This window comes from Onychostruthus taczanowskii, unplaced genomic scaffold (assembly GCF_017590055.1).
Source record: "Onychostruthus taczanowskii isolate IOZ18803 unplaced genomic scaffold, ASM1759005v1 scaffold35, whole genome shotgun sequence".
Lineage (NCBI taxonomy): Eukaryota > Metazoa > Chordata > Aves > Passeriformes > Passeridae > Onychostruthus > Onychostruthus taczanowskii.
Window position 1 is genome coordinate 888,733 of NW_024500905.1, and position 18,284 is coordinate 907,016.

General features: G+C 42.4%; 1 protein-coding gene across 2 annotated transcripts; it reads left to right on the top strand.

Moving 5' to 3' along the window:
• The first annotated feature begins 13,325 nt into the window (after positions 1-13,325).
• KRR1 (KRR1 small subunit processome component homolog) lies at positions 13,326-18,020 on the top strand. 2 transcript variants are annotated; one of them, XM_041411340.1, is made up of 10 exons: positions 13,326-13,441; positions 13,814-13,992; positions 14,452-14,586; positions 14,856-14,981; positions 15,076-15,159; positions 15,751-15,807; positions 16,289-16,459; positions 16,628-16,705; positions 16,829-16,922; positions 17,378-18,020. In XM_041411340.1, exons 1-10 carry the CDS (start codon positions 13,348-13,350, stop codon positions 17,518-17,520), a joined length of 1,161 nt encoding a protein of 386 aa, XP_041267274.1. In that variant the 5' UTR covers positions 13,326-13,347; the 3' UTR covers positions 17,521-18,020. The 2 variants fall into 2 exon arrangements, with proteins under 2 accessions (XP_041267274.1, XP_041267275.1); XM_041411341.1 differs by having other exon boundaries at positions 13,817-13,992.
• The last annotated feature ends 264 nt before the right edge of the window (positions 18,021-18,284 follow it).

The window sequence follows — 18,284 nt, forward strand, 5'->3', positions numbered from 1 at the left end:
GATGCAGTTAGTATTCCCTGAAGTGCCCCAGCACTTGGCAGGAAGGGAGAATCATTACCCTGAAGCACCTCACTCCCTCTCCAGAAGTGGGACAACTGGGAAAGCTGTTGCCCCCACAATGTGATAAATACCCACACCCTACTCATTCAGGACCCTTCACATGGTCCCTATCTTTACTATAACTGTGGATCCAGCTCTCTGCTAGCCAAGCCTGGTGTTCCTCCATTCCCTGAGCAAGCTGGGTCACCAATTTCATTACAAGCCTTCTGTCTGGTGCAGTGGAAGTACACACAGCACTGTAATTCATACTGTAGAGGGACAAAAAAAAATGCAGCATATTTCTTACTAAATATTATTTAATATAAATTTAAATTTACATGGACCAACTCACATATTATTTTAAACTTAGGGTTTTTTTTTTCCTTGAAGTAATTATATATTTGATATTTAATTCACAACCATGATGGTCCATTTTGAGGTTATTGTAGGGTATTAAAATAGCTTGAACTGAATAAACACTGATAGATAATATTTAAACACTACTTGTTTGTTCTCAAAGTCCTTGAGACAGTTGGAACTCTAGGAGCTGGTCTTGTTGAACCAGAGTTTCACTAAGGAGATGCAGCAGCAGCAGCAGGCACTTCTCCAGATACAGAAGGAATACCCACTTTGCTTTTCTTTAGTTGTTTAAAATCCATTACTATGGATAAGGCTTTCAGTAACCAAGATAATAATTTCCAGTGCAAAATGTAGTGTGAGAAGAGTAACTGAAACATATGAAACCAATTTACCACAGTTTTGAGTTTCTGTACTTTTATTAAATCCCTCTTTCCATACAGAAACAGCAGGATGCAAAAAAGAGTTAGCTTTTTCAATTTTCATTGCTGTTCTCTGTTACACAGAATGAAGGACCTAAGCAGGGTATGTTAAGTTATGTAATGGCTTAAACATGTTCACCATGGGTCACTCTGGATAGCAGGTCAAAAAAAAAAAAAATCAAATTCTGTGCAAAGACTGACTACAACTTCAAACCAACACATCTTTGTGGCTAGCAATCAGCAAGGTCTCCCTCTCCTTGCAAAAGGATCAAGGAGAATAAATGTAACAAGATTATAAGTAACCATTTAAAGGAAAGTTTCTTCCTGTTAATTTATATTGTAATTAAAGATACTGATTTTAACCCCTTTGGTTACAATGAGCCTGTTCACATGCACTGTTCTCTGAAGATGCCTTCACTCTTTCCTTTAACTAGAAATCATTGATTTTGGTGAAGAGAAACTTTGAGGACAAAACAGTTACCCTTGAGTCTTCTGATGCAAGTGAAATAATATGAAGAGCAAATCTGCAGCAGAACCTGATGGCTAGGCAAGGCAGTCAAACTGAGTGCCATGAGAGGAAATGCTCTTGCTGTAAAAGTGGGCAAGCATAGTCATGCTCTCTTCTCCCAGCTTAAGGACCCAGTATGAAAATGTTCCTGAACTACAATCTTGTCCTGTTGCAATGTATGCCCTGGCTTTACTTCTCCAAGGCAGAGGTAAGCATTATGGTCCCTCTGGAAGGCATGATTGAAGGGATATGTGGAATGTTCTTGCTGGTCTTTCTTGTGTGCTACAGGAATTATTCATGAGATGGTATCTGCTCTAAGGTTCCTCATTCTCCAGAGGGATGTCACAGACTGGCTGTTACCAAACACAGTCTCATGAGTTACAAGAAGAGAAGTTTCCTCCTGTATGAAAAGGAATAAATGATGCATTGTGATATTCAAAGCATCAGAGGAGTCATTCTAACTATGAAGAGCATTGTCAAATGGGCAGGTTTGCTGAGATTTCAAAAAATCCCTTTAACAACTTGGCATCCCATTTCCAAATCTCATTGCTGTATGCAGAAACCAGCCCCATCCTGCTTTTCTCACCAAAGGCCAAGAGATGCTAAAGTACTCTGGAGGCTTTCAAGTGACTGTAGAATGCTGCTGGCTCTCAAGAGCACAATTGCATCTGAGCTGCCAGTATTTCCCATGGTGTTTACCCCTCTTGATTTTGCAGTCTCAATGACTCCTGAGTCTCTGTGCATCACGCAGGGTCTGCTCTGAGACATGATGCATAAACACGAACATAAAAGATCAAACTCTTCCACATCTTTGTCTGATTCCCATTTATTCTTTGATATAAGTCATTTAACACGTTTTAAGTCGTTTTTATCAGTTACTGTTTAGTCTATTATCTTTTGACCATTATTCAATTATAGCAATTTTTAGATTCCTGCAGGATAGATAAATAACTTTGATTATTCTCATTTGAAAAACAATCTTCATTGCAATATTATCTTTCTTCCTCCCTCCTTTTTTTTTTTTCTTTTTTTTTTTTTTTTAGTAACATAGCAGTCTGTGGTGTCAATGCAAATGCTGTGACATTTAAAGGAGTTCAGCTGGGAACATACCACCTGCATGTTCCTTTTATTCCTAATTTGCTGATGATTTCCAGCAGTGTGAGAGCACAAGCAAGCACTCTGATAGCAATATCTGCTGGTGCCCTTTTCTCTTTTTCTGTAACCCTTATCTAATTTTGGCAGGACCACAGTTCCTGCTCCTATGGCTGATAACAGGACCAGCACACAGCCCAAATTCACAGTAAAAGGCTTTGAGAACATTTAGGCAGGATTCTCAGCCCAGCACATGCTGAAGTGGGGCCACCTGACCCAGGAGACAGGGTATCCTTTGGTTCCAGTGAGCTTGTTGGGTAACCAAAACCCTAATAATCCTAGCACTTAGTACTGCAATTGGCCTGTCTTGCCTATCTTGCTGAGCCCCTCTCTCCTGATTTGCAAATGGTCTCAAATACTAAGTAAGAGCTGCTGCTTAACCACAGTGTTTTATAAGTTTTTACATTTTTCTAATTTATTTGTGGTTCCCATGGTTCAAACCTTAATGTGTGGAATGATATGGGGAGAGAACTGGGAGGGTCACCAACCTTAAGGCAAGAAAGAATAATGAAATTAAGCACAATCACATGTAAGGAACAGATAATTTAATTTTGAGTGTTCATATATTGAGATCAATACTTGTGTTAGACTAAAGCATATCACCCAGAAAGGCAACAAATCATCAGCCAATGCCATCAAGAAGTGGAGAAACAATTTACATCTCAGCCCCTCTTTAACCACACTTGTACTTGTGTACAAATGTACTTGTGTAAAAAAATGCATTTCTTATCTCTGCTACCTAAACCTGATAATTATTATCTGTTGATAATTTAAATATTACCACTGAATCATTTATCTGAAATATCTTCTTAATACTAGGAATTTTAAGACAATACAGAAGCATTGTCTACAGATTTTGACAAACAAGCAAATTATATTTTTTTACAGAGCTCTTGGCAATTTTCCTATGCTCCAATTCTTTAGTAGGTCTCTTCTGCAAGTTAATTTAATTTTGTAAGAAATGTAGTCACTAACTTGACACAGGTGTTCAGGATCACCTCACCAATGCTGTATTTAAGCATTTACATCACTGTGTTGCTCACTATTTTCTTGTCCATATATCTCTTTTATTTATTTTTTCACAGCATTGTTCTGAGCACTTCAATTGCATTTCTTGACCTCTTTTAATTCACAAACTCTACAGAGTAATTTCCTTCCAGCGTTCTATTTGCCGCCACACAGATCCAGCACTCCTCATCCCTAGATGCGTGGTTTTGGATTGCCTGATGTTAACATCTTTCTCGTTTGGGTACCTTGAGCTGAGCAAGTGCTCCAGCTCACTCTGCATGACTGCTGTGTCATAACAGATTTCCCTTGCTGCCTGGGCATCTTCCACACACTGGCTTTGCAGGGTTCTTAAATCACTCTCAGGTGCTGAACAAAACCAGTGCCTTGGTCCTAGGCTGCCTGACTCAGAAACACAGCAGTCCACTTCATGACTGTTCCTCACAGTCATTAACAAATCACCGAGGGCTTAATCCACCAGGTCTGTCCTGTATTATGTAGTGGGGAGTTTTTGTTGATTCTGGTGGGGTTTTTCTGAGATAACACCCAGCTATCTTGTTACAACAAGTATGGATTAGCAGTCTGTCATGTCCATGATTGCCTTTTTCACACAAACTTATAAACCAGAAAAGTAAGAAATATATTAAACAAAGTCAGCTTGTTCTTATGAAACAATGGGTTCAGTGATTAAATGTACACCTTCTTGATTACTGAATTGCACATCAAGCTTCGCCATAGTTTCACTCAGAATTAAAATCTTTCAACCAGTGACTTCCTACTTGTCATTTTTAATTAGCACATCACCATCTTGTTTAAAATTTTCCATAATGCCTCTAGTACTTAAGAAGTTACTGAAAAAATCATTCCTTTATCTTTTGGGACATTTTGGATGTGCATGACATGCTCTACTCTTGTTAGAAGCCAGCACCCTACATCTTCCAAAAGTCAAGAAAAAGCACTTTACTGAATGTTTCTGTCCTTTTTTGGTCTCATTTGAAATTTATTTTAATCTTCAGCTATTGGAGGCCTTTAGTAATTTTATGTTCTTATTTTTAGTAGATCTACCTTGAATAATTTTCCTTGAACAAGTAGTAGATTGCCACAGTAAGAAGATGCATCTATCCAGCTTTGTTCATGAGACACATGTACTAGGGGCTACCGTGATGGACTTTCTCTGAGCTTGGGAACACCCTAGCACATAACTCGTGCAGCTCTGGAATGATGGGACAAACGTTGGGATGGGTGCAGCTGTGATGCTTTGTATGGGAAGCTGTGTAAGGTTCCCTCTTCCCTATAACCTTGTGGTTGTGCTAAAGGCAGGAGCCTGTACCTGCTGCCTGCCCCACTATCTGCCCATTCTACTTCCACTTTTCTTCAGAGGCTGCAGCAGCAACTTTGTGCTTTACAAGTGTGAGTTCACTTGAGAGAATTCCAAAGCACCCTGCAGCTTTCCCAACCTGCTCAGACTTGGAGTCTCCTTGTATGACAGCCTTTTGAATTGGCCACAAATATGTTTTCTCGTTACCCATTCATGTATTAAATACTCATCTCAATGATGAAATGCTTGCCTGGGTCTCTCTTAATGAACAAGTGTCAGATGTTTAGCACCAGTAGACTTTATTGCTCAAAGGCATGGGCTTCTTGGAGTTCCTCTCAGTCCCTTCCAGCTCTGTCTGACTCAAAATAATGGGGAGGGGGAAAGGCAAAGGAAGGGGCTTTTCCTGTCAATGGGATTCCAGCTGGTTTGTATATAAAATCTTTCCAGGACACCCAAAATGCTTTATTCACCAGTTAGATGTCATATTCTAAATAAAACCAATTATTTGGTTGACATCTACAACCCTGCTGAGGTATGTGATAATGGTGCCCCTTGTCTGCTAAGACAAACACATGCATTCTCCCCACAGCGAGCAGCCAAGCGGCCCTCGCCAGCGCCGGCAGCGGAAGAATGCTCCCCTATTCCCTGCCTCTTTCTCTCTCTGCCCGCCCGTCCCGGCGAGCCAAGCCCGTGAGAATACCCTGGCATAACTTCCTGGCAAGAACCATCATTTTTATGTTGCTTTTGGGCAAGCTTCAATGACTCATCTTGTATTCATGCTCATCTATGGTTGGCTTTTCTGAAATTTTTTTCTTCTAATGTTCTGATCTGCCAAGCTGCGAGTAGTTTGCTTAACAATGTGCAATGCTCGGAGAACAGATGGGCTCTTTTCTTCCACCCGGTAGCATGCAAAAATGAAATTTTATCCATGAAACTTCAGTCTCTGACATTTTATTTGGAATGGTTGTTTTAACAACTACTTTGTCACCCAGCAGCTCCATTGTATTTCCTTCCTCAATAAATATTACTTAATGACTTAAGGACTGAGCAGCCAGCAGTTTGCATTGCAGTGGTACCTCACATGGAATTATCTCAAATTGCCCTCCTGCACAAACACATACTTAGAAAAAGTTTGTGTCCATGAAAATTTACAGTGTAGGCAAGGAAAATGGTTTTTCAAGCATGGTAGCAGCTCTGGAAATGGGTACCCAGGTTCTCAGGCACACTGTAGGGCTGACTACACTGATGCACTCCCCTTTTCCAGGACTGGTGAAAACTGTTATTCAACCTACAAATTTTGTTTTAACCCAGAGAAAATATTTTTGAGAAATAACATTATGTCTTTCCATAGACATAATTTTCTATGCCATTTCATGGAAAGCTAAGGAAAAAGACAAGAAGGAATGCTTCATGCTCTGCTGCTCCCCTTGTTCAGACTGCCTTTCCAGAGGGTTGACTAGTATAATTTTTTTCACTGAAACTTTGCTTTCTACCTTTAGAAGCCAAACGGCACTTTCCTCAAATACACAATGCTCACTTCCATGAAATACCAAGGGGAATGGCTGAAATCAGAGCTAGCCTGTGACTACTCAGAAAGTCACACCTAAAACTGCTGCATTCCATACAGTCAGTCCAAAGTGTTCTGGAAGCTCTTATGGCCATCTGTGCAAAGAAGAAAGAGTTTGTTCCTTAGTTGACTGACATCCTTATTTCCCTGTAGGTAAAAGAAAACGGATGTAATAGATTGGACATTCCCATATGTTGCTGGTGAATCTCAGCTTCTTGAAGCTGTTGATAAGTGGTGCAATCTTGCCTAGAGCAAGAGCAGCACACAGACATGATAGGCTGTTGTGAGCTTTAAAGATGGATTGAAGAGCAGAATATTCACGAAGGCTAATTAAGCAACAGCAGCTGCTCTTCACAGGTCAGTCTGCAGGCAGTGGGCAGAGGGAAGCTTCCCTGGAAATGACTCAGAGAACATCCCTACATTAAACTCTTGTTCTGAATCACCTCCTGGGAGAGCCTCTGCTCCCCTCGCAGATGCCCATCTCCACATCATTCATCTTTCCAGCTATTTCCTCTGGGCCCCTCTGCTGTCACTGCGGACACAGACCAGGGGAAATTGCTGAGAAATCTATTGCAGGTGGAAGGATAAGCATGTTGTAAATGGCTTCACAGACTCAAACAGGGTTTGATCTTTTCAGTGATGAAACACAGCTTGCTAAATTCTGTGTTTTGAAACTCACTGCTAATATTTTAAAGTGAAAAACAATAACCATATGGGATTTAGCAATTCGCATGCCAGGTTATGATGAGCTGCTTGGTTTGTCAGTTCCCAGCTGCTCCTTTGAAAAACCACCAGGGGATTTCCTCACTGACTGGGCTGCCAGCTATCCTGGGGTGAATACAGGGAACAAGAAGTTTGTATTAGATTTTATGGGCTGGAACCTTCAGCATGCCACAATCCCTCTGAACCACACGAATGTGAACCAAGGACAAACTGACTCTCATTAATCCCTGAATTTATGGGGAAAGAGCTCTCCATGTACACAAAACCAGTGGAGGCAATGTTCCAGCTCCATATTTCAGACACATGTTCGGTGGCACAGAGAGGTAGGAGGATGGAAGATATGTGGGAATAGGGCTCTTCTGCGGCTCATCCTCTGCCTGCTGGTTTCCTTTGAGCCTGAGTTACGGCTGCAGCAGATAGGTGCTTTTACAGTTTCTAGGGACAGCTGTCCACCACCTACAGCTACAATATGCACATTTACAGATACATACATCTAACAAGGACAGGAACTGAGGTTTTATGTGCTCTGTGGCACAGAAAGTGTGAGAATGTTCAGGGTGAGCCAGAGGGTTGTTGTCATGCCCTTCACCCAAGAGAGCCTTATCAGACTCTGCCCCCCGGAGCGTCTGGCTCTGACAGCAGCAGTGAACTCGCCCACACAGCCTGGCCCGACTCAGTGCAAGGAGAAGCAGTGTGGCTGGCTGTAGAAAGCTCTGTATCTCAAAATTAATTTGCCTGTGGTTCTGCTGACACCTTCTGATTATGCTGCTCTCCCAGTAAAAGAAAGGGTGTACTGAAATCGATTTGCCACCCCCTATTCCACTGCAGATAGAAGACAAAAGATATATTGCTAATTAAAATGTTCTAATCTGCTGCAAAGCAGTTTTGTAGGATTGATTTGAATAAAACTGATGATGCAGCCCACTCAGATCACTGGGAAATGACCTCTCTATTATGAAGTCCCAGAATAACATAGCCAAGCAATCTTGATTTCCTAATATCTGTCAAAGGAAGAACTTCTTAGTTAGTTACAGCATATAATACGGATATTCCTGAAATGTCCTCTGCTTAATGAACAGCTGATATTGGCTAACCTCATAGAAATAAGAGAGAATTAGTACCAGCTGCAAAATGCATTCACTGGATAGTGAAACTGGCAGTTGGTATTATGCCTGCTATAAATATTTTTAATTAAAAATTGTTTTCTGTCTCTTCAATTGGTATAATAGCGATAATGCTTACTGAGAGTTACTGAAGATGTAATAGGATTCCCCTTCGTGTATAGCAGAGCTATTTATTCTGCTGTAATATTGCTATAGTGGAAATCTGCATAATAATGTCCAGATTCTAGTGCAAGAGAAAAATAGACTGTGAGAGTGTTACAGAAGAAGGCAGATGAGCAGGCAAATTCCTAAATAAAAACCATGTTCAGGCTCTGTTTTCTCAGGTATGACTTTAAAATTATATTAAAAAACGTTTGCAGGGGGGAATTTTCATCTTCAATCCACAGCTCTGGGGTATTGTATGCCTCTAAGAATGTGTTTGCTCTTTGCATGTTTACAGAGAGCAGTAAGCAGATCCTCTCATGCTGCTCTGGCTGGGTCCTGGCACAGCTCTCTGTTAGGGAGGATGGGGGCTTGGGGGTACTTCTGCCCCCATTCAGAAAGAATCATCCCCTTTCCCCATTGGAGGAGCCAGGAGAGGCACTGGCAGAGGGGACCCTTCAGTGCTGCAGCAGACATGAGCCTCTGGGCATCTGGTGTCCTCTTGGTGCTCTACTGCCATGACCATCCACAGGTGATGAGGGACACCTGCCCCTTTGGGGAGTCAAGAGGCATTAGACCAGCAATGTCCTGGCAGGCACAGCCCATGTTAGGCATTACCTAAATAGGATGGGTACTGCTGGAGAAAGAGCTGGAGAAATCTGTTAGCTGTCCCTGCTGGCCCTTTGGGAACTTGTGATTGCTCTCCACACTATGTGGGAGACTTTCTAAACCTGATGGGACCAAATGCTTTCTCATCCCCACTTGACTCTCTTCCTCTCTGAGCCTTTGGACCAGTATAATGATTTAGGCATTTTCTTCCACTGCCCTCCTCAAGCCCCTGGCTTCATCTTCCCCAGCTTCCAACCAGCTTCTACCCCTGACCAGCACTCACCTTCACTCATTTTTACTCTCCTGTGTATATCTCAGAGGTCTTGGTGCAGCTTGCCTTGGTCTAGTGTTGCTTTCTGAGAATTTCCAGAGACTCAAGATAAAAGCCTCATTCTCTCAGTCACTATGAATACATGATTAGGCACCAAAGACCTATTGATCTAAACCTGCTGGTTTGATTTCACGACACTAAATTCCTTTCCCAGTTTGGCTCTCATCCTTTTCTTGCCCCTAAACTGACAGCAATTTTATAGCAAGCAAGTGATTTCCCAAAGTTACAGTCTTTTTTACCCATAGGTTCTTCCTTCTTATGCTGGGTTCTTCTTTCTGCCACAAATTATCTTTGCTTTGCTATTCCAGCCAGCCCTTTAACATGCATTTGTGGCTTACAGTCCTCTCATTTTCCAGCTCCTTGTTACCCTTAGGGTTCAGCAGGAACTGTCCTCTCTGCTCTCTGTCAAAGGGAAAGATGAACTCTGCTTGCTGGGGCATTTCCTGAGCTCACCAAAGAGCAGGCAGCAGCCCCACTGCGGTGTGTTCTTGCCTGGCCAGGTTTGCAGTGACACCAATACCATCACCTGTGAGCACCTCTGCAGATCAATGGATTCCACAGCAAAGACAAGTACAAAACAAAACAGAGAAGTGACTCACACCAGTGCCCAGAGAGATAAAGGAAGAGAGAGAGGGAAATAGAGAGATGACACCACAACCTCATCCACCTGAGGGCACAGAGGTCATGTTAGCCAGGGAATGAAATAAAATGGACTTTTCTGAGGGAGGCTGGGCAGCAGAAGTTTCTGTTTGATTGGTTTAATTCTTCCAGGCTACCTCCCACGGTCAGGCAACCTAATTTGATTCCAATAATGAAAGTAGTCTATTATGAAAGAGGACAACACGTGATTATTTTTTTTTTCCATCCAATCCAATGAATTGGTTTTGGTGGCCAGTTTGAATGCTATTTGACCACTTGACAGGTTTTATATAAAATATCTGGTAATTTAAGAGCCTGTTACACCAGGAGAAAATCTCGGTCACCCATGTGCCTCCTGCCCTGATGTAAACTAAAAGAATTAAGAACACCCTAAACCAAGATAAATTTGAAATATAATTCTCCAGTTATTTGAATCAAAAGGCAGTATTGATTACTTAATTACATAGAAATGATCCAGATGCTTAGCATTTACTACAGATTAATGACTGTCCCAGAGCAGTTAATGGCCCTTCTTGCTGCCATCAACAAAAGCTGCTTATTAATCCCTGGAGAATTACTTGCACAACAATCATAACCTGCTGTTAAAAGTTTATAAATAGATAAAAGTGTCACATGGATTTATGAGTGCTAATGCTGAATGGGATCTGTGTGGTGTTTCTAGCAAATGAATGCCATGTGCATGAGCTCATCTGATTGCTTGAATTATCACATAATCCCAAGTTGCTCTTTTGGATTGGAAAATGGCACGTAAGAAAGTGCCAAGTGGCTGGAGTCCTATCTACTGACTGGGAAATAATTACTTTGCTGCATAATAAAGAGGCACCTTCCTTCTAACAGCAGTGCTTTGCCCTGTTTATCATATCATATCAATGTGTGTAAGAGAGGTTGTGCTGTTTCATTCCTTCACTTTATTTTTAAGAGAAAAAACCACTTGCACATAGACACACACACACAGAGCTGAGCCAGGTCCTCCCAAGCACTGGATCTCTCCATCCCACATTGGGCTGGGTAGAACACTGAACATGGTATGTGCTGCCAGTGAAAGATGCTTTTGGAAAACATGTTGCTCCTGGAAGAGCTGGTAGGGCATGCAGACCCTGGGGGAAGGGGTGATGGAGGGCAGGGATTTACAGCATGCAGCAGCACAGCATCACCACCTGTGGTAACTGTGCCCCACCACTGCGGTGGCACTCACACTGTCCCTCCTGCCTGGGAGCTCAGCTCCAAACCAGCGTGCAGGGACTCTGCTCCTGTGGGGCTGCAGCAGTGTCAGTCCCTGTCCCCTCAGTAGCCATTGTCCCCATAGCGACCTGTCATCAGCTTCCTAACCCTGCCGAATGAGCAGTAGCTGGTTATTGCATTTCAGCTGTGATTAGTAAAAATTATATACACGTGCCATTGTCTGGAAAAACAGAGCAGGTCTGTGGGAGCATCCTGATCCTATTAGGAATTTAGGGAAGTGGTTTCCTTATATCCAGCCGGACTGCAGATACTGAGGTAAGGGGGAAGATGAGAAATTACTGTCTCTTTCAAAGAATCAGACAGGAGGGGACCTGAGGACCCTTCTCAAATCACATCTTCCAAGTGTGTTAACATTACTGCCTCTATTTTCTGTTATTTTCAGTGTATCTGTCTTGATCAGGCAGAGACGTTTCAGGGCAGCACCGGATCACACAGGGTCATCCATGGTTAGAAAAGAAGTCACAAGGCCACAGTCCCTTGCCCCTTACCCCACACACCGTTCACTTCTCCTCCAGCACAAGGGCTCGGGGGCTCGGTGAACCCCCAGGAGCAGCAGCTGGCCAAGGGGCTGGGATGCAGGAGAGGGCACGAGTCACTGCCACTCAAGAGGTGTGGGATGTACACACAAGCAAGCAAGCACACTACTCAGGAGGTTGACAGGCTGGAGGCTGCAGCCTGTAATTTCTCTTCACACTTTCAACACTCTATGGATTGCAGCCTCTCTAACTCTCTCATCCCACCAGGAGGCTTACTCCCACTGCCCAGCGCAGAGGGCATGCCCCTTCCACAGCCCACTCCCGTGATTTTTTTGATGGGCTGCACCACAGGAGTGATCAAACAATAAACAAGAGCAGAACTAAACTAATTACCGTCTCTCAAACTCTTTCCAGATCTGTTTTGCTGCGCTTTCACAACACGTGGCCAGGTTTCAGGCGAGAGACGCGCACCGTGAGCTTCAGGCACTTCACTGCGCCACTCCCCGGACCCCCAGCCCTCCCTTCGCATCGAGCGGGTGTCTGTAGCCGGGCACGACCCCGTCCTGTGCTCCAAGGCTTTGCAGCGCTGAGGAATGCCAGCCCGGCAAGCAGACCCAGAAAGCTCCAAGAGCTCCATGAGAAAGGCAAATTTGCTTCCCTGTGCTTGTCCGGGGGCACGGAACCTTTCAATATCAATAGCATTCGGCATCCAAAGCCCGGTGCCGGGCGGGGCAGGGCTGCATGGGCGGAGAGGGAGCACATTCCCCACCGCCTCCCTCCATCCCTCCCTCCGTCCCGGCGCTGTCCCTCCCGCGGGAGCCGCAGGCAGCTCGGTTCGGATGCTCCGCTCAGCGCGGCGGCCAGTGCCATCTAGCGGGAGCGGGCATGGATAACCAACCTTCCAGAGATCCGCCAGCACTCTGCAGAGGGACTCGCGGCTTCCCTGCTTTCGGCTTCCTTCCCTTCTCTGGGAACCGCTCCCGCCCGCTGCTTGAAGGATGCTGACAGACAGAAATTAACACGAATAGCTAAAGGCTTGCGCCAACTCCATGTCAAGCAGATAGAAAGGACCTGGGAAGTCTTGTTCGTTGTGGGAGCACAAAGGGCTGGCAGGTGGAGCAGGCGAGGAAAAACAGGAAGGAAGGTCCGAAGGAAAGGTTTTTGGGAGGTCAAAACTGATTTTTAAATGAGTATTTTACTCAGGTATAGATCAGGTGACAGAAACATCCTTCTCATCATTTAGGTAATTAAATATCGTAGAGTGCAGGTTTTTATGAGGCGGCGAACACCTGCCAAAGACAACACTGTCCTGCCTCAGGGTGTTCTTGCTCTTAAAGGTCTCCTCCAGTTTTTCACCCCATTGGCTTTTCATGGTCTCCATGAAAGACAGCGGAGACGGCACATTTCTGCTTTCATTGAAGGAAACAGGTACAGGAAGGGGCAGGGAGGAGGACGCAGAGCATCCCCCAAAAACCTTAAATTACTCATTTACTATCCAGATTCATCAACTAAACATTAAGTCATTCAGCTGAAAAATGAGGTCTCAGCAGTACCCGGCTATTCCTGTATGTTTTCGGCCGCAGCCTCCGGCCGGGCGCTCCCACACAACGCGCGGCGGAAGTTCCGCGCGGCAGCGCCCGGCCCCGGCCCCGCCCCTTCCGGCGCGCGCGGACATGGCGGCCGTGCCCGAGGAGCAGGCCGAGCCCGGCCCGGGCCCGAAGCACAGAGAAAAGCAGAAGAACAAGAACAAGAAGAAGGCGGCGCCAGGCGAGGGCGGGATGCGGGATTGGCGGCTGTCCGGGAGGGCCGCGGGCTAACGGGGGCTCCGTTGGGCGCTGCGGAGGGCGCAGGCCGCTGGTGGTACTTGGGGCCGGCAGCAGCGGTGCCGTGTTGTCGTGTGCCCGCTCTCGGCTTCCTCGCCTCAGTCTGTGCCTTGTTCCTGTGTGATATACTTGAATAATCATCTTGTATATACCAGATCAACAGCGCATATCTCAGCTGCGAATTTCTTTTTTTTTTTTTTTTACTACACATAGTTAAAAGCAGTAGTTTATCTAAGGTCAGAAGAGATGCAAACCGCACTCAACAGTGTGTTAAATCAGTCTTCTTATAACAATAGCTTTTTTTTCTTTTTAACAGCAGTTGATGAATCTGAACTTCTCACTGTGCCAGATGGATGGAAAGAGCCAGCCTTTACAAGAGAGGATAATCCCAAAGGGCTGCTGGAAGAAAGCAGTTTTGCAACATTATTCCCAAAATATAGAGAAGCCTACCTGAAAGAGTGCTGGCCACTTGTCCAGAAAGCCTTGGGTGAACATGTATGAACTTTTAACCATTTTGATACTGCACTTTACCTTTTGGGACATACAGGTCTTACTTAAGCTAATAAAAACAGTGCAGGTTGCTTTTCTCATACTGTGTTTGTGAATTTCTACTGTGCTTGCATTTTGCATTAGCAGTGTCATTTTTTGTCATCAAAATTGGTGAAGAACTGTGTAGCCAGTCTTGCAGTTCTTTGCAAATGCTGTCAGCACAGTATTTGCCACAGCAAATATCTCATCATCCAGGCACTGACAGCTTTGCTGTGCTTGAATGCAGGGAGATGGTGGTGCTTTGGGCCTTGTGACATATAATCAGTCTGGGTTTTGTCTCTGTGTGTGTGAATTTTCTTAATCTAAATGTCACTCAAGAAAATAGATCAACGTTCTGTTAGTTAACTGCTTACTGCTAAAGCTGAATTATGATATTGATCTGGTGTTTCTTTTTAAATATTGCAGTATGTGAACGCAGCGCTGGATCTAATTGAGGGAAGCATGACTGTCACTACCACTAAGAAGACTTTTGATCCATATGCAATCATTAGGGCTAGAGACTTAATAAAACTTCTGGCAAGAAGTGTTCCATTTGAGCAGGTCTGTAATAAATCCTGAAAGTTTTTATCCATCATAGTACTTATATTTTGTATTAAATTCTGTCATGATGTTATACTTAAATTCTATCATAATACTTATAAAATACTGCATTTTAAAAATGCAGTAATTCCAAGTGAGTCAAGTAAAATAAAATACGTACTTGAAATAAATATATCTGAAAGAAAAAAGAGAAGAAAAAACTGAAGTATTCTCTTGACTCCTGTGAGTAATACATTTGAATTCAGATGACATTGCTTGCATCTCTTTAGGCAGTTCGTATCCTTCAGGATGATGTTGCATGTGACATCATTAAGATAGGCTCTCTGGTGAGGAAGAGAGAGACTTTTATAAAAAGAAGAGCACGGCTTCTTGGGCCAAAAGGATCTACGCTGAAGGTATTTCCTATAGGTGTAGTAACCAGACAATACTGAGACCCAAATTTGTGTCAGGTCTTCATATTATATTCATTTAATTTCTTTTTTGCTGTAGGCCCTGGAACTGTTAACAAACTGTTATATTATGGTGCAAGGCAACACTGTTTCAGCTCTTGGACCCTTTAGTGGGCTAAAAGAGGTAAGATGAGGTAGACGAGCTGTTTGTGTAGCAAACACAAACTTCTGTGCCCAGCTCGGGGGTGGGCAATACACAAAATCTGGCAACCTCGGCAGTATCTCATTGACTTTTCAGCTGTTAGTAAGCTACATTTGCATGAATGTCCATAGTATTATCATCTTAGCTGCTGAATTTTTTTAGACTCCAAGATCTTTCTGTCTTGGAAAAAAAAAAGCATCTGTGTATATTTTACTAACAGTGGGAGAAGAATGCTTGTCAAAAGCAAGTTCCTCATGACACCATAAGATCCATGGTAACATGAAAATAATGTTTGTGGGGCCTGCTGGAATCTATTAGAAACATGACAATAGTATTGGCATTTTTTAACTGCTCTTCCTTCCAATTAACCCTCTGCTTTAGCTTTTTAAAAGCTGGAATCAATGATCTTGGAGATCTTCTCCAGTCTAAATGTTTCTTAATTTTAAATGTTACTACTTCGGGGTGGCAGAGGTAGGCAGAGGAAGCACAGTATTTTATAGCTGATATTGTAATTGATTAGCATATGAAATACTTGATAAGCTTTCTGTTCTTCTTCTTTTGTATTCAATACAGGTTAGAAAAGTTGTTCTGGACACAATGAAGAATATACATCCCATATATAACATCAAGGTTAGCGTGGTCCGCTGCATCTTTGTTTACAAGAAAATGCTATTTTTTCACAGAGGGTTGTGTGTTAAAAAGTTACATGTTTCTGTGTGGTAATCTATTTTGCGAATTTCTGTAGTATGCTGCTTTATAAAAACCACTGACTTTGATATCCTTCATTTTACTAGGATATATTGCCATAATACAATTATGGCAGTATCTGCAAAATCAAAGGAAACTTTCTTCTTTGATTGTTGGCTTGATACTTGCTCATTTAAACTGAAGCACCTTCTCCAGTGCATTCTGTCCCTGTTTTGAGACATCTTTCTGGTTCTGCTGTTCATAATTACCCACTCTGCTCTTAATGAAGTGAGATGTGGAAGGCTTAAATGTAGCATATTCCCTCTAAGAAAGTCTAGTAAACTTCTGGTTTGGATCTCTTGGCTTCTACTGTAATACTCTTTTTTTATTTTAATAACTTTGTGACGTTCTGAAACTACTGAAGACTTTGATGATCAAAAGGGAATTAGCAAAGGATCCTGAACTGAGGACACAAAGTTGGGAAAGATTTTTGCCTAAATTCAAGCGGAAGAACTTGAAGAAACGCAAGGAGCCCAAGAAGAAAAATACTAAGAAGGAGTACACACCGTTCCCACCTCCACAGCCAGAAAGCCAGGTCAGTTGAAACTTTATTTGGTTATGCAGGAATATAGCACACCTGAAATTGTGTTCTTTGTAGAAAGAGTTGGGGAGGCTTTTTCTGTCATGTTCTGATTCCCTGATACTACACGTCTGGCTTATAATGCTTAATTAACTAAGGCTTCTTGCTGCTTGTCTTCCACAGATTGATAAAGAATTGGCAAGTGGCGAATACTTCTTGAAAGAAAGACAGAAGAAACGCAAGCAAATGGAAGAGATAAAGGTAAAGTTGTACTAACCCAGGGTCCAGTTAAAAGGCATTTGATTTTTGACTTGGAATCTGATTTTTTTTTTTTTCCCTTTTTTGCCCTCTATTGCTGTTGGACCTTTTTATTGGTAACTTCAGGCAAAGCAAGCCGATGCAGTCAAGAAAAGACAAGAAGAAAGAAATAAAGCTTTTATCCCACCAAAGGAAAAGCCAGCTGTGAAAACAAAGAAAGGTAACCATCTTTTTCCTGTTGTAAAATCTTCTGTTGTCAATTTCTAAGCTGAGTGATTTTGCAAATACACCCTAGGAAAAAGAAAGCACATGCAAAAAATCCTGATGGTAGGATCCTTGCCCAGAGCTTGCCGGGGACAGTAGAAAGATCATCTATACCTATAAAATGGCAATTCTCTGTTGAAGAGTCAATCTCACTTGGTTGTTCCAGCTTCATAAATTTTTGCCTTTCAGTTTTACAGTGAAGCTGCCATGACTTTTACATTCAAGTAAACAGAAACCAGTACTTACTTGAAAAACTTACATCACAACTTTGGTTCAAGATAAATAGTTCTAACATTTTCTAAAGGTTAAAGTAAAACCACACTATGTATAGAGTGAGAGCTTATGTTCTCAAATGTTGTATTTTTGTAATGCACTGGAGAAACAACAATCTTTGTCTTTCTTACTGTGTAGCCTCCACTGAGAAGAAGATTGATGTTGAAGCGATCAAAGAAAAGGTGAAGAATGCAAAGAAGAAGAAATTAGGAGCACTCCCTGAGGAAGAAGTAAAGTTAAAAATGGCAACAGATGAAAAGAAAAAAAAGAAAAAGAAGTAATTCACCACCCAAGATGTTTACTTGTCACCTCTGATAATGAACATTTTTGCACTCTGAAGATGGGAGATTTTTTGCTGTCAGTATAATGTGGACAAGAAAAGACTTAAGTAAATGATCATTCTCTTTTCCTAAGTACAGTTTAATTAGTGGACCTACAATAGCTGTACAGGCTTGGCAAGGTTGGTGAAGAAAATCTGTGCTACTGTGTTGTTTCATATAGTAAGAGAATGTATTTGGATAATATCCCTGTCTGAAGGGAAGATTTCAGAATAGAAACATTGAGGAGTTTGATGTGGAGTGTTAAACATTTGGGCCAGATACTCTGGGAAGGTGAAAGCTCAGTCTAATTCTGTGAAAGACTACTAGACAGTAGCCTCAAGTTGTGGTGATAACTTTTGCTAAACAGGCAAGATTTGTTACTGTATAATGCTTTTATTTTTGTAAAAGCTGATTTTTTTGTGTGTGTCTTGTCTCGATGCTAATAAACTATTTTAATACAATGTTCTTAAATCATTAATTTACGGCACAACTTCCAATGTATTGTCCAGGAAACAAACTCACAGTTTCATCTGAAAATCAGACAAACCATAATCTTCATTGCATACCATTGATAAACTGTCATTTATTAGCATTATCCTGATGGGTTTTTACACAGAATGGTGCAAAGTAAGTGTCTTTATATAGAGATTGTGCTGCTTTTTTTGCTTTCCCTGCAGCACATAGTCTTAGTTTAGTTCCTTCTTGCAAGAATGTCTTAAAAAAAT

Coding starts and splice junctions, on each gene's coding strand:
- KRR1 (XM_041411340.1), top strand. CDS start 13,348: ATGGCGGCCGTGCCCGAGGAGCAGGCCGAGCCCGGCCCGGGCCCGAAG. Junction 14,982..15,075: donor CAAAAGGATCTACGCTGAAG/GTATTTCCTATA, acceptor TTTTTGCTGTAG/GCCCTGGAACTGTTAACAAA. Junction 16,706..16,828: donor AGCAAATGGAAGAGATAAAG/GTAAAGTTGTAC, acceptor TGGTAACTTCAG/GCAAAGCAAGCCGATGCAGT.